Source organism: Silene latifolia, chromosome 1 (genome assembly GCF_048544455.1).
Source record: "Silene latifolia isolate original U9 population chromosome 1, ASM4854445v1, whole genome shotgun sequence".
NCBI classification, from domain to species: Eukaryota; Viridiplantae; Streptophyta; class Magnoliopsida; order Caryophyllales; family Caryophyllaceae; genus Silene; species Silene latifolia.
In genome coordinates, this window is record NC_133526.1 from 92,207,225 (window position 1) to 92,222,608 (window position 15,384).

The window sequence follows — 15,384 nt, forward strand, 5'->3', positions numbered from 1 at the left end:
GTTGTCCGAGATAGTACATATCAAACTAACCACACTAGAACGCTTTAAAAACTTTATTAAAGACAAAGCGGAAATACTGATTACAATATCCAAATTCCAAAACCAAATAACAATCTGTCAAAGACCATTATGGAACATCCTGACACAAATCGCCCCACTCGGTACATGCCACTCGACCGAGTGGTAATACAGAGTATTACAGTGAGTGACATTCTGACGAAAAATGAGCATAAACACCTTCCCTATGAGTTCGGTCATGCGGACATAGGGGCCCTCTGGAAAAGACATGTCCGGAACCAGAAGCATCGCTAGATTGACCATGCAGAGCAACATGTGTCAGATCACGTGGACCTGACACATGTGCACCTTTACTCGTACATAAGTAGGTGACACTATTCACCAAAGGAGGTAACTAGTCTTCCACTCTCAAAGATATTGTATTAATCTCTCCACAAAATGTTAAACTATTAGCACTGACATCTCCTCAAGAGAAATTCGGTCGATCTGAAAGGATAATTAAAGGGCATCAGAGGGGCTTTCAACGAAACCCCCGAAACTAAGTTTCTTGTGCGCTTTCAGGGCATAAGAAAAGGAAGCGAAAGACAGTCAAGACATGCAAGTCAAGTGTCCCATCTTAGGATAATTTTACCAATATTAATCTCGTGTAATTTACATTAGCCTTGTGTAATTTTTACATGAAACAATAAGATTAAATATATTTTGTGTATAGATAACTTGATGTGATATTGTCCTAAACCAAACATGGCCCAACATGTCACCTGAATACTTATTATGAACAAGAACCAACCCGGAAAATCTCAAACCTTTTATGTCCCACCCTGGCAAACCAAAACCCTACCGTAACAGACACAAATAACCCGACTACCACCTTTAATTATAAATAAATATAAAAATATAGCGTAAAACGGGCAATGAAGTCATCCTAGACTCAATGTTCGAAATTTAAGTGAAAACATTGGCAATGTGAACTTGTTTGTATTAGTTTATGTATACAATATGCATGCTAAATGCACCTACTTGTTAGTACCAAAAAAGGAGCAAAGACACATTTAGACACTAATAGGACAGTAACACATAGTCTTAGTCTATATAAAAATATAAAATGAGAAGAGTCAAAAATATCCACTTTTATCTTCTCATGCTCTCTTTCCAGCCCCCATTTAAGGATTCTACTCTCTTTCCCTTTCCTTCTTCCCTCCCTCTGTAAACTTACTTTAAGCACCTACTTAAGTACTCCCTTCATCGTTTCTTCATTCCATCTTCTCTTATCTCACATAAACCCTCTACTAAATTTCTATTCACTTTACTAATAACTCTTCATAATTCACTTCGATAATTTTCTCATAATTCATCACGGGTATGTATACAACTTTCTGTTTAACAAGACTAGCTTATACCAGTCATCACAGGTGACGTTATCTCATTTAATTGTATACGTCTTTGCTAGGTACAAGTGTTTGAGATGCAAGGTTCAAAGGAAAAGGCCGATCAACAAGTAGTAGTAGTGACTGCTACTGTCCCTAGTAATGGTGTAATAGTGTCACCTACTAATCCAAACGTCGTTGTTGATGAGGTTAGTTTTTCAATTTTTGTCACTCACGTTTTTCATCATCTTGCATTATTTCGCATAATTGAAGTTTGTTTGATAAGCACACTGATTATCATACACTTAATTGTTCTATAGTTCTCGTAATTTGTGGAAACATAGTTGTCACTTTTCTTAATTTTTCAATTAATGTAAAAATGCTAGCTAGATACGTTATTAAAGATGTTACTTCAGTTGGTAGTGTAAATTAGTCATAAACTCGTTAATTAAGTTCAAAACCCGTCGTTATCAAGATTACTCAAATTAAACAAAATCTAAGTTAGTTCAAATGTCACATTTTATAATCTCTTAAAACAAAACATTTTATTAATTCACTAATGAATGACGTACAGACGACTTCAAATTAACAATGTGCAATGAAAAACCTTCGTTGATGTTAATAAGACTTATTATGAAATATGAATATTGGCGGAAAAAAATTCGAGCAATCAGGGAGTTAAAATAGTTTCTCCATATTAAATAGACAACATAAAATAGTAAATACTCATGTTGTGAGAAGTATCGTATTAAAATTATTTAGAAAACGTCAAACACATAAGTATGATAGAATTTCGAAGTCACATCTATCACAAGAGCCCACCAACGTACTCCGTACCATACATTTTTGTCACACATTTGTACAAAAATGTCACATTGAAAGCACCCCCAGATAAGAGAGTATCTTCTTAGAGCCGTATCATACACAATTCTTATTTAAAATGGACTTTTTTTTTGGAGTAAGCATGGTCGAATACATCTCATTTAACAAGACAAATGGTCTTGAAAATGTACATGGATTTGTCCTTATTATAATTTATAACTATGTTATATCTCCCTCTTAAGCATGACCAATTGCGTATCTTATTGTTTGTGTACATTTTAATTTATCAAACAACATGGAGTTAAGTAGTTAACCAAGTTCTCGTAAACTCGTAATCTAGGAGAGAAAATTTAAGCTTATTACAGCCTATATAGACCATAAAATGTCCATTATAAAATTGGACGTTTTCTTGTATCATAAATTTTATGGATAACAACATATTAATATAACGATTATATAAAACACAAAAAACTTCAGAGAGACGGTCTCTTAATAGCGTTATTGAGAGACCTCTTACATGATGGACTGAGAAAGTTAGTTGTTTTCTTTTTTCTCTGTTATGTCTCCCACTGATTTAGTGGAAGACGATCTCTCATGAAACCGGTCTCTCATGATACTTATACGGGTAAAGATTGATCGTTCTACGCAAAACATTGCAATATGTCACATGGCCAAATCCTCTAAAAAATAAATTTAATATTATGAGCAGCTTTAATTTCTAGTATGTTTCTTGAATCAGAGGTTTTCAGACTCATAATTTGAAGATTTTCATCAACACAGATTCTTATTTAAGATAGTACTATGACTATCTATCTTATGTTTAAGACGAGACAAGTATCATACTACTTGTATATATACTCCATATAAGACAAATATATTACTTTTCTTTATACATTCTTATATACAAAAGTGACATGTACTTAACTCATACTCCCTCCCAGTCAAAATAAACTTCCCTATTTCCTTTTCCGTCTATTCACAATAACCTCCCTATTTCCTTTTTTGGTAAGTGTTTGTGTGGTCCAAATTTAATTGTATGGTGGGGTAGTGTATTTGTGTGGTTGAAATTTAATTATATGGTGGGGTAGTGTGTTTCCTTAATATTTGTGCCAAAATGAAATGGGAGGTTTATTGTGAATGAGAGGGAGTATTAAGTTTAAGACGGATATATAGTGTCGTCTTAGGAGAAACTTAGAATCATCTAATAATTAAAGGAATGTAACAGTTGATCTGATCGCAATTGTTGAATTGGTTTGATCATATTATTAATTTTATTAAAGAAAAATGGAGCCCACAAAACGCACGCTTGTTGTTGCACAAAAAGCCATCATAATAAGTTGTTAGTAGCAGTTTAATTATTCACACTCCATGAAAAATAAAAACATGGAAACATCTTTAATCTTTTAGCAACCATGCGTTGATTTTATCCCTCCTTTCATTCTTTTGCTATAATTCAACTCTACTCATGCACCATAATTCCCTCTTTTCTTCTTATGCTTATTTCATATATGTTCCTTTCTTAAAAGTAAAGTTGTTCTTCTATCACAAGGAGAGAATAAAGTTAAGATGAATATTGTGGAATATTATTATTATCACCAATGTTTGTGTAAGACGTGGATAGACTATTTTAATGACCAACTAGTCTTGCTTGTGACGGGCTAATCCCGTCACAAGCTTGTTACCTCTCATAAAAAGGGAGAGGGGACAAGATGGGGCACCCCCATGTGCTTCCCATTCACCTCTCAATGGGCATTTTGTGAGAGAAAACGGTATCCGTCGATATGCGATATTGGCTAAGAATGTGACCAAATACAAACAAAGATAATAACAGAAAAGTTGTTAGTTCAAGTTAGTTACTTTTGGCGGGAAATAACCAACTCGAGTATAAATAGCTATACTCTGATATTCATCAGTAGCTTTTATCAGATTGTAATCTCATTTTCTCTTTCTTTAATCTTTCTCTCTCTACTGTAATCTTCAACAGAATTATCAATGAAATTGCACATTCGATTTCCTTTCTTCTTTTAGGAATCCTATTGTAATTTCTGAGTTTCTCGATTAATTCCTGAGCTCATATATCAGTGGTATCAGAGATCCTTCCTGGATTCTCTTGATTAAAATGCCGCCAAAAAACGCAAAAACTCGATAACACGATGATCAAGTTACACCATCAATGGAGGATAAGGTGAAGAATCTGGGTGAATCTATGGTGAACATTGAGGCAAATTTGGGGGAATTGGTGAGAATTCACAATCAAGACAAAGCAGAATTAAATGCCGCAATACAATTACAACAACAAGGGTTAACTGATAAAATGGATCGCATGAACTCAAGAATTGAGCAAGTTTTGGGGCAATTGATTGCAATGAGTTCTAGGGTTGTTAATTTGGAGAAAAATTAAATTCTCGTCAAATTGGTTCTTCAAATTCGTATTCTTCAAAACCCTAATTCTGCGCAATTTCCCCAATTCTCGTAATTTCAATTCCAATTTCGATCGCTTTTCTAGGGTAGAATTCCCTAAATTCAGTGGTGATAATGTGTTAGGCTGGATTTATAAATGTGATCAATTCTTTGAGGTTGATTCCACTTCTGAAAACATTAAAGTTAAAATGGTTTCAATTCATCTTGAAGGCAAAGCTTTATTGTGGCATCAATCTTTGATGAAAACTAGGGAATTTGGTAATTGGCCGAGTTGGGAAGAGTATAAAAAGGCTATAATTGCTAGATTTGGAAATAATTCTTTTGATGACCCTATGGTTTAAAATTATGAACCCAAACAAAAAGACTCGTTGTTCAATATCGAACAATTTGATGGTTTGTTGAATAGAATCGACTTGTCCGAGAAACAGGCTTTAAGTTGCTTTCTTAAGGGTTTAAGTGATGACATACGAACAATCGTTAGAATGCATAAACCCCAATCCCTAATGGATGCTTTTGCATTAGCCAAGTTGCAGGAAGCTACTTTGTCTTCTTTTCATAAGAAAAGTAAACCAATTTTGGACAAACCAAATCACAAAACCTTTTGTGGCACTCCGTATCAAAAGACCACTATCGTCTTCCATGGCTTATCGAATTCCGGACCTCCCGCCAATCAAAGGTTAAACACTTCTAGATTGAGTGAAAAGGAAGTGGCTGAAAGGAGGGCTAAGCAATTGTGTTTTACCTGCAATGAGAAATGGACACCTACTCATAAGTGTAGAGCCCAATTGCATAGCATTGAATTTGTGACAATAGTAGAGGAGGAGTCGAATCTCCACCGGAAGAAGAGTGGCGGTCTAGTCGGCGGATGTGGAACTACCCCTCTCATTTCTCTGAATGCTATAACAGGAAACACTACTTATCAGACCATGAGAGTCACTGGTAAGGTTAGGGGCAATCCAATCAACATTTTGATAGACTCAGGAAGCACACATAACTTCTTGGATGTCAACACTGCAAAAAAATTAGGGTGTAGACTTAAAACCACCTGTCCATTAGTGGTGTCTGTTGCTAATGGAGATACAATTATGAGTAAATCTATGTGTCAGCAATTTAAATGGGAGCTGCAAGGTCATGAATTCTCTTCTGATGTGATGCTTGTTCCCTTGGGAGGATGTGAGATGGTGTTGGGTATCCAATGGTTGACTTCTTTAGGTCCTGTCTTATGGGATTTTAGTCAATTGAGAATGGAGTTTAAGGTCCAGGGAAAGAAACACATATTGAGGGGAGCCAAGGCAGCTACTACCTTGAAGTGGATGGAGGGAAAACAATTACATAACACTCTCTTTAAATTGACAAATTGCTCACTCCAACTATGGACAATGCTTTGCCATTAAGGCATGTTCTATCACGACATACTTACTAACAAGAATCGCAGAATTAAATCCTGAAATGCAGAATTACTAGTCGTTTATGAGGATCTTTTTGTCAACCCACCGACTTACCTCCTCGGAGTGCATGACCACAAGATTCATTTGAAGGAGGGAGTATCACCTATAAATGTGAGACCTTATAGATACCCAGTGGTGCAAAAGGATGCCATAGAGAAAATAGTACAAGAAATGCTGGAAAATGGGGTGGTTAGGCCAAGCCAAAGTCCTTACTCATCACCTATTGTGCTAGTCAAGAAAAAGATGGAACTTGGAGGTTGTGTGTTGATTACGAGAGAATTAAATAAGAATACTCACAAAGACAAATTTCCCATTCCCATTATTGAGGAATTGTTGGATGAGTTGCATGGGGCTATCATATTTTCCAAAATTGATCTCAGGTCTGGGTATTGGCAGATTAGAATGCACCCCCCTGATGTGGAGAAAACAGCCTTTAGGACTCATGAAGGCCACTATGAGTTCTTAGTCATGCCTTTTGGACTCACAAATGCCCCATCCACCTTTCAACACTTGATGAATACTATTTTTAAGGAGCATTTAAGGAAGTTTATTCTCGGTATTTTTGATGACATACGATATACAAAGAGAACACCAAGATCATTTGGAACATCTCAGGCAGACTTTTGAGATATTAAGGGAACACACTTTGTTTGCTAAAATGTCAAAATGTATTTTTGGCACATCGAAGTAGAATACTTGGGACACATTATTTCTGCAGAGGGGTAGCCACCGACCCGGTAAAATTGAGGCCATGGTCAATCGGCCGAACCTACTAATATCAAGGAATTAAGAGGATTCCTAGGGTTTGATCAAGTTATTATAGGAAGTTCATAAGATGATATGGAATTCTAAGTAAGCCCCTTACCAATTTGCTTAAAAAGAATGCATTCAATTGGAATCCCGAAGCTTCAAGGTCTTTTCAAGCTCAAGCAAGCTATGGTCAATGCTCCCTGTTCGACCCTTCCCGATTTTTCTAAAGAGTTCACTTTGTGGAGACAGATGCATGTGATACGAGCATGGGAGCCGTGTCTTTGTCACGGGAGGGCCATCCTATTGCCTACATCGGAAGGCTTTCTCTTCAAGGTCCTTAGCATTTTCAACTTATGAAAAGGAGTTGCTAGTCAATGTGATTTTTGTTGTGGAAAAATGGAAACCCTATCTAATTGGTAGGCATTTTGTGATCAAAACCGATCATTTCAATCAAATATCTCATGGAGCAAAAGATTACTACAACCTTCCAAAGTAAATGTTTGCCTAAATTCTTTGGACTTGATTATGAAATTAAGTACGGAAGGGGGGGTTGACAATGATGTCTGCGATGCTTTATCAAGGGTGACTGGTCAACAACTTATGACAATGCTAGTGTCCCATATTCACACCGACTTGGTAAGCATGGTTCACAAAAGTCGGGAGCAGGACATCCAACTACAAGAAATGATCCAACAGTTGAAGGATGGAAATTCTCAGGGCAAATATAAATGGGAAAATGAGGAATTAAGGAGGAAAGAAAGTCCGGTTGAGGTTCCGATGAGGCTTTAAAGACAAAAATAATCACTCTTTTACATGATTCACCCGTTGGGGGCACTGGAGTGCAGGCTACCCTCAAAAGGATTAAGCCTCTTTTCTATCGGAAGCACATGCAAAGGGATGTCGAAATTATGTGAGAAAGTGTGGGGTTTGCCGAGATCTAAGCCTATACTACAACAACCAAAGGGGCTTATTGCAACCCTTACCCATACCAGGAGCTATTTGGGTGGATATCTCAATGGATTTCATAGAAGGTCTTCCAAAGTCACATGGGAAGGACACTATTTTGGTGGTAGTAGACAAAGCTAAGCAAGTATGCTCATTTTATCCTTTTGAGTCATCCATTCACTCGCTACTTCGATTGCTCAAGCATTCTGGATCGGATATTCGGACTTCATGGGATGCCTAAATCAATTGTTAGTGATAGAGATAAGGTATTCATAAGTCATTTCGGCAGAGCTCTTTAGGTCGCAACAAGTTGATCTATTAATGTCATCTCGCATATCACCCTCGGGGATCGATGGATGACGAGGTAGTTAACAGGTGCCTGGAAAATTACCTCAGATGCATGACTGGTGAACATCCCAAACAGTGGGCCAAATGGATTCCCCTAGCAGAGTGGTGGTACAATTCTTCCTTTCACTCACCACCACGAAAAACCCCATATGAGATTGTCTATGGTCGACCCTGCTTCATATTCCATATGTGTTGGGGGATAGTAAGGTGGAGGCTATTGACAGGGGTTTGAGTGCTAGAGAAGAGTGCCTTAAAATGCTTAAATTTCATTTAACTCGAGCACAAGACAGGATGAAGAAGCAAGCTGATAGAGGAAGAGTTGAAAGAGAACTGATGGTGGGAGATCTAGCTTATGTCAAGCTCCAACCGTATAGGCAGCAGTCTGTAGTGCACAGGACATGTGCCAAATTGGCTCCAAGGTACTATGGTCCTTTTCCCCGTAATAAACTAGAGTAGGGCAAGTGTCTTACAAACCGGAGTTGCTGCTCAAGCTAAAGTACATCCGCTTTTTCACATCTCTTTGCTTAAAAACATGAGGGTCCAGCTCCTGCTAGCGTTTTACACCGAGATGGATGAATCTCAAAAAATCGTGAACCGTGAACCAAAGAGTCGTGTTGGATAGGAAGCTAGCAAAAAGAGGAATTTCTGGTGTGGTGTACGTTCTGGTTCAATGGTCAAATTCATCTCCTAATGATGCTACCTGGGAACTCTATGATGATATGCAGAGAAGATTTCCTGGTTTCAATTTAGATCCACTTGAGGACAAGTCGTTTGTTAAGGGGATGGATTGATATGTCTTGGCTGTACAAATACAAATACAAAGATAATAATGAAAAAGTTGTTAGTTCAAGTTAGTTACTTTTGGGAAATAACCAACTCGAGTATAAATAGCTATACTCGATATTCATCAAGAGTTTTATCGATTGTAATCTCATTTTCTCTTTCTTTAATATTTCTCTCTCTACTGTAATCTTCAACAGAATTATCAATGAAATTGCACATTCGATTTCCTTTCTTCTTTTAGGAATCCTATTGTAATTTCTGAGTTTCTCGATTAATTCCTGAGCTCATATATCACCGTCACAAGCTTGTAACGGATATCGCTCGTCTTCAATGAAATTTTGTGTTTAATGACAACTTATAAAACAGGTCATGATCTTCTAATGAATAAATAAATTTTACATAATATCATACTCGTATAAAACAGTTAAAAATTCGGTCAATCCTTCAACAAATTGTAATGCATGCATGTAATATAGTAGCTAAGAAGCGATTTAGTTACGTGTTAAAAATTTGCCATTTTCTAGTTGTATATTTGCTATATATTTTTGTAGACCTTTTGATTCGAAAATGTATTATGTGGTTTTGCTTTGGTGTCGAATGAGTCATAAAATCAGTACAATACTTAGATAGAGATGAGATGTGAATATGCAATCTAATGTTCGCATTACCCCTATAAATCTTAACTAGATGTTATGAGTGACTTTTGACGTTTTTAACAGGGTGAGTTATATAAAAATAAATGTAAAATGATGTGTTAGTGTGTTACCAAATATTTTTCTTGCAATAAAGAGGCATGTGGGACATTAAACTTTACTTTCGAAAAAAAGACAAGAACTATTTTTTGAATGATGAAACTCATGCTTAATCACACTATATCATTCCGGCCTTCTTAAAAGGTTATTAAAATCCTGGCTTCCCATGCTTTTCTATGCAACAACCTACCAAAATTTACTGAAAATAATAAAGGAAGAAAATGCGTGATTGAAAGCTAAAGTAACCAACCTTTTCATGATGGGATAATATTGGTGGTTAAATACTCTTTTAGTAAATTAGCATTGTGTGTATTAACTTAAGATGTCCCAAAAAAGAAAGTGACAAAATTTCCGAGGGTTAGTTAGGCATGCATATAGGTAATAGGTTATGTACTCTTACACGTATGAAATAATTTGGTATCCAAGCTTAACAAATTTCTTGAAAAGCAATATCTAGATAAATTATCCCATAACCCCTTTATTATAATTAAAGATAATATTTGTGTAAAACAGTCTTATTTAAATTTCTTGTAAAATGAACTTTTTAATGACTACTTATTTCAATTTTGGTATATAGCAATATGATACTTTATAATGATGAGTGATGACATGTTTAATATGTCTCGTCTATATAAAATATCGAACTATCACATTCAAATTAAAACACAAGTACTCCCTTCTATCCACTTCAAAGGTAACATGGACCCACTTGTTAGCTTTGGAGTGGATGGGAGAGAGTATATATTAGTATTCACAATTGAGATTCATATTGTTGAACACGTCTTACTCATAAAAATGTTTTATAAATTTTTTTTTTATGGCAAGACGAATTTAATAAGAGGTTACCTAACATATAGTAATAGCTATAGGTTATGTTATATTACGTAGTCATTACCACCAAAAATATTATGTAGTCATTTATTTTTAGAAATTAATGACATTTTATGATGTCGACCTAATTATTTAAAAATGAGTTGTCATCACAAAGTATGGAATAACAAGGTAAGTACAGTAAAATTATAAACTTATTAATAACTACTCTATTTTTTTTCCTGATTAAAAAGGGAACTTGCAACCGATACCTTTAATACACACTGAATAAATTCCAAAATATATGTGATAGCCCGTAAATCACGTATTTCTGGTTAACATACTCTAATTTTTACATTTCAATCCAATAAATCCCCGAGAATTCCGGGGTGTTAGTGAAAGTGGGCCTCTAAAAAAGGCCTACAGAGTTTCGAGAAGGACTTTTAGGTTAGGACTTTGTGAAACATATGATGGGCCATAATGTTTACGATCATAAGTCTCTCTTTTCTCAATCACTTGCTTCTTTGGGCCCATTTGTTCATTCTAATCACGCATGCGCAGCGCCCACTCCCACCCCTACTACAACTTCTCATTTCTTTCACTCTTACGGAGTGTACCTTTTAGTTGTCCCTCTCTTTTCAAGCCTTTTTCCACACGGGATCGATCATCTTTGGAGCAATAATGCTAGATTACAGACATTTATCCTTCGGATAAAAAACGTGAGTTGAAGTAACCAACTTTCAAACCATCCGGAGAGATTTAGACAAGAATGTTCAAATAACAAGCTATAAAGTCGGCAATATTATTGGCCTCGCGAAAACAATGTCTAATAATCCCTTTGAAATAGTGATTAACTGATCATAAAATAAGATGATTTTCATTCTAAATATATTATAAAATTCGATGTTTATTAACCTAAATAATCTAATATTGTATAAGTTAGTTACCAACTACGAAATAGTTTTCTAAAATTATTTACATTTCAAAATTTGCACATATACTTTTTGCAGAATTGTCTTACACAAATATAACAAGGAAAACTTATTTGACATGAGAATAATGTGTATTAGATAATTGATTAAAGACATAAACACGTATAAGACTATACGAGGTAACAATCAGTTCTGTGGGATCCATGATGGGTGGGGTCAATTAGGGATTAGTTATATTGTGGTCAGGTAGTGCTGAGTCAATAGTGAGTTTGGATATTTATCGAGTCATTGTGAGGTTATAGCATATCTAGGAGGTCAAGTGGATTTCAGTTTGGGTCATTATCGAACTAGGTTATCAACATATTATGTATTTATTCTTTATATTGTCATGTTTGGATTTAATTTCATGTTAAAGATATTCTCAGGTGATTTATTTAGTTTTAAGTTAAAATAGTAAAGAACAATATTGAAACAATCTTATTTGGATAACTATAATTACTAAGCTAGTACGTTCATCTCGATCAATTCCTTACGTTTGTTTTTGCTAAAAAAATAAAATATGAAAGATGACATGCTTTAAATAAAGAAATCGAAAAAACAATTACTAATGGCTCAGACATCCAAATAAGAAAACATAAATAAAAGACTTGACCTCAACAAAGACTTGATGCGGTTCTGTGTTGGGTTCCTCGAATCGGGTTCAGTTTCCGCAATGAGTAGCAATGATAAAATTGTTTACCAAACACTTCCATCTGCAATCTTGCCCGATTATGCATACCAACATCTTTATCTTAGAAATAGAAATCAATTCCGAGATTGAAATTGCAACCTATTACTTTATCAGTAAAGTATCAAAGTTGGAAGATTAAATTTGGAAGTATCCGTCGAAAAATAAAACCTGGTAATCGTAGAATTCGTGATACAACATTTGTCAAAAACTTTATTGCAACAACAAAATCAAACACCCATATGACATATGGCATCATTTCCTTCTAATGGTTCGTGCTTCTTTTTCAACTTTATACTGCATCACTCTACTGTTATTCTTGCTGCTAATAATTTCCTAAGGTTACTATCTCAATGAAATTGATTGATTGATTGATTGATTATGCGCATTGTACTGTTTTTTGTTCCAATTGGTGTGTTTCTTCATGGGTATGTGTTTGTTTCACAATTACATGTCAAAGTTTTGTGATTTGATTCCCTTTTTCAGTGTAATTAGTGGGATAATTGTGTTTATTTATGTGGGCATCTGTTTATTTAGCAAATTATGGATTAGTTTTAGTGTCTGGACTTCATTGTTGCAATTTGATGAACTTCTTCATCTGGGTTTAGAAAGTTACAGTTATGATGTGAATTGGGTATATTATTGCAATTGGGGTGTGTTTAATTAGCTGAGAATTGACTCATGGGCTAGAATTTGGCTTTATTGTAGCGGATTTTCTAACGCGTGTCCTAAGGGCACACATTAATAACCCAATGATATTTAATTCATTGAAAGCGGTAACATTTAAATATTGCTTCATTTGCATTCTTAATGTATGCTCTTGATGCACACGTTAGAAAATCCTTAATTTTAGTGATTGTTCATCTAGTTGTAAGCTTGATGAGCTGAAAATGTTGTTTGTTAGTAATTTTTGCTTCTTTAAGGTGTATTTTACAATGTTGTTCTGCCCTTATTAGTGGTTTATGGGAACAGTTGAAGAAGCTAATTATTAATGTTGTTGGACCTTTGTTGATGAATGGTGCAGAAACTTAGGCATACAGCTAATACTAGGCAAGCTTCAGTTGAGATGGGTCAACTCAATGGAGCTGGGTATGTCACTATCGACGATCTACCGTCTTCACCTAGGGCTAATAAATTCAAAAAGGTATCGGTACTACCACTTGTTTTCCTCATCTTTTATGAGGTTTCTGGTGGGCCGTTTGGAGTTGAGGATAGTGTTGGGGCAGCAGGACCTCTGCTCGCCCTTGCGGGGTTCTTAGTATTTCCCTTCATATGGAGTGTGCCTGAAGCACTTATTACTGCAGAAATGGGGACAATGTTCCCTGAAAATGGGGGTTATGTGGTTTGGGTGTCGGCTGCATTAGGGGAATACTGGGGTTTTCAGCAAGGTTGGATGAAATGGCTTAGTGGAGTGATTGATAATGCATTATACCCAGTTCTTTTCCTTGATTACTTGAAGTCAGTAGTTCCTCTGGTTGGTCAAGGCTATCCGCGGATTTTATCAGTGCTGGTCTTGACTTTTGCCCTCACGTATATGAATTATAGGGGTATGACTATTGTCGGATGGGTTGCAGTTCTGTTGGGTGTAGTTTCCATCCTTCCTTTTATTGTTATGGGATTGCTTGCTATACCAAAGTTGGAACCCGCAAGATGGCTAGTTGTAGATCTTCATAATGTCAAATGGGGTTTATATCTAAACACGCTCTTCTGGAATCTGAATTACTGGGATTCAATAAGTACACTTGCTGGAGAAGTGGAAAACCCGAAAAAGAACCTTCCAAAGGCTTTGTTTTACGCCCTTATTTTTGTCGTTTGTGCCTATTTCTTTCCCCTTTTAGCTGGCACTGGGGCTGTTCCTCTTAATCGGGAACTTTGGGAGGACGGTTACTTTGCTGACGTTGCCAAAATTATCGGCGGGACATGGTTATGTTGGTGGATCCAAGGGGCTGCCGCAATGTCCAACATGGGCATGTTTGTTGCTGAAATGAGCAGCGACTCCTTTCAGCTTTTGGGTATGGCAGAGCGAGGAATGATTCCTGAAATGTTTGCTAAAAGATCTCGTCATGGAACTCCAATACTCGGGATTCTTTTCTCTGCCTCGGGTGTGCTTTTGCTGTCTTGGTTGAGTTTTGATGAGATAGTGGCTGCCGAAAACTTCTTGTACTGTTTTGGAATGATTCTGGAATTTATAGCATTTGTGCTGTTGAGGATTAAACAACCATCTGTCTCTCGGCCTTACAAGATTCCGTTGGGGACTATCGGGTCTATTTTGATGTGTGTTCCTCCGACCATATTGATATGTTTAGTTCTGGCTCTAGCATCCGTCAAAGTTATGGTGGTCAGCCTCATCGCTGTATCCATTGGGCTCGTGCTCCAACCTGGTCTCAAGTATTCGGAGAGAAAGAGATTGCTCAAGTTTTCAGTGACTTCTGGTTTAGCTGACCTCCAAGCGGATGTCCATGAGAACAATCGGTCTTTGGTTCCTTAGCAAGCGGATACTAGAAATGTGGAAATCTAATTTATCTAGTTTGGGACGCGTTCTACAGGTGACATGTATGTTTTAGCTTCTTGGTTCCACTTATTGGGCTTCGTTTTGCTATTAAGCTTTTAGTTTCTGGCTATTAGTTGTAAATTATCTTGTTTTTATGGTGATGATCAATGCGAATATTGGAAATGGGATTTTTCAAGTTACCGAACTTGTCACATAAACTCCTGTACTATGCTAACTGTTGAAGGCTCGATATAGCAAAATATATTCGATTTATGATGGAACATCATCTGTCTGTTTTTGCTTAAAAACTCCTGCGCAGAATTTTGATTTATAGATCCCAAACTTGTAATGCATTGAATGAAATTCAGCATTTTGGCCTTCTGGCTTTTCATACTTTTTTTGGTACCATATTTCTCCATTATCTACTTTCTCCGTTCATTGCATTTTAACTCCGTTCCTTATCTAGATAGGGGAATGAATGTACGATTCCCATGATGCCAAGTCCATACACTATTGCCCATGACAAAAAATAAAGGAGGTGAGTCTTGTCACAACGAAACATGCCATTTTGTAAGGATCATGAAGGTTACCAGGATAACTGTGAGCTGTATTTAGAGAGATTAGACTGTGATACTCGATATCTGTATAATGACCAAAACCGAGATATGATACTATGCCACTGTGGCTGCGTTGGGTTCTTAGCAGCCCTCATAATATCTTTTTCGAATATGGTCCCTAAAAGACACCGTCCGTCATAACCTCATGTCATG

At 36.3% G+C, this 15,384-nt stretch overlaps 1 protein-coding gene across 2 annotated transcripts; it reads left to right on the forward strand.

Annotated features, from left to right (window-relative positions):
* The first annotated feature begins 1,136 nt into the window (after positions 1-1,136).
* LOC141607765 (putative polyamine transporter At1g31830) lies at positions 1,137-15,005 on the forward strand. 2 transcript variants are annotated; one of them, XM_074427115.1, is made up of 3 exons: positions 1,137-1,378; positions 1,469-1,594; positions 13,148-15,005. In XM_074427115.1, exons 2-3 carry the CDS (start codon positions 1,484-1,486, stop codon positions 14,609-14,611), a joined length of 1,575 nt encoding a protein of 524 aa, XP_074283216.1. In that variant the 5' UTR covers positions 1,137-1,378; positions 1,469-1,483; the 3' UTR covers positions 14,612-15,005. The 2 variants fall into 2 exon arrangements, with proteins under 2 accessions (XP_074283216.1, XP_074283221.1); XM_074427120.1 differs by lacking the exons at positions 1,137-1,378; positions 1,469-1,594 and adding an exon at positions 12,063-12,394.
* Positions 15,006-15,384: the final 379 nt, after the last annotated feature.

What these genes read in the sequence shown, in the direction of transcription:
- LOC141607765 (XM_074427115.1), top strand. Translation starts at nt 1,484, where the DNA reads ATGCAAGGTTCAAAGGAAAAGGCCGATCAACAAGTAGTAGTAGTGACT. An exon ending in CAAACGTCGTTGTTGATGAG is followed by an intron (nt 1,595 to 13,147) that starts GTTAGTTTTTCA and finishes TGAATGGTGCAG; the next exon opens with AAACTTAGGCATACAGCTAA.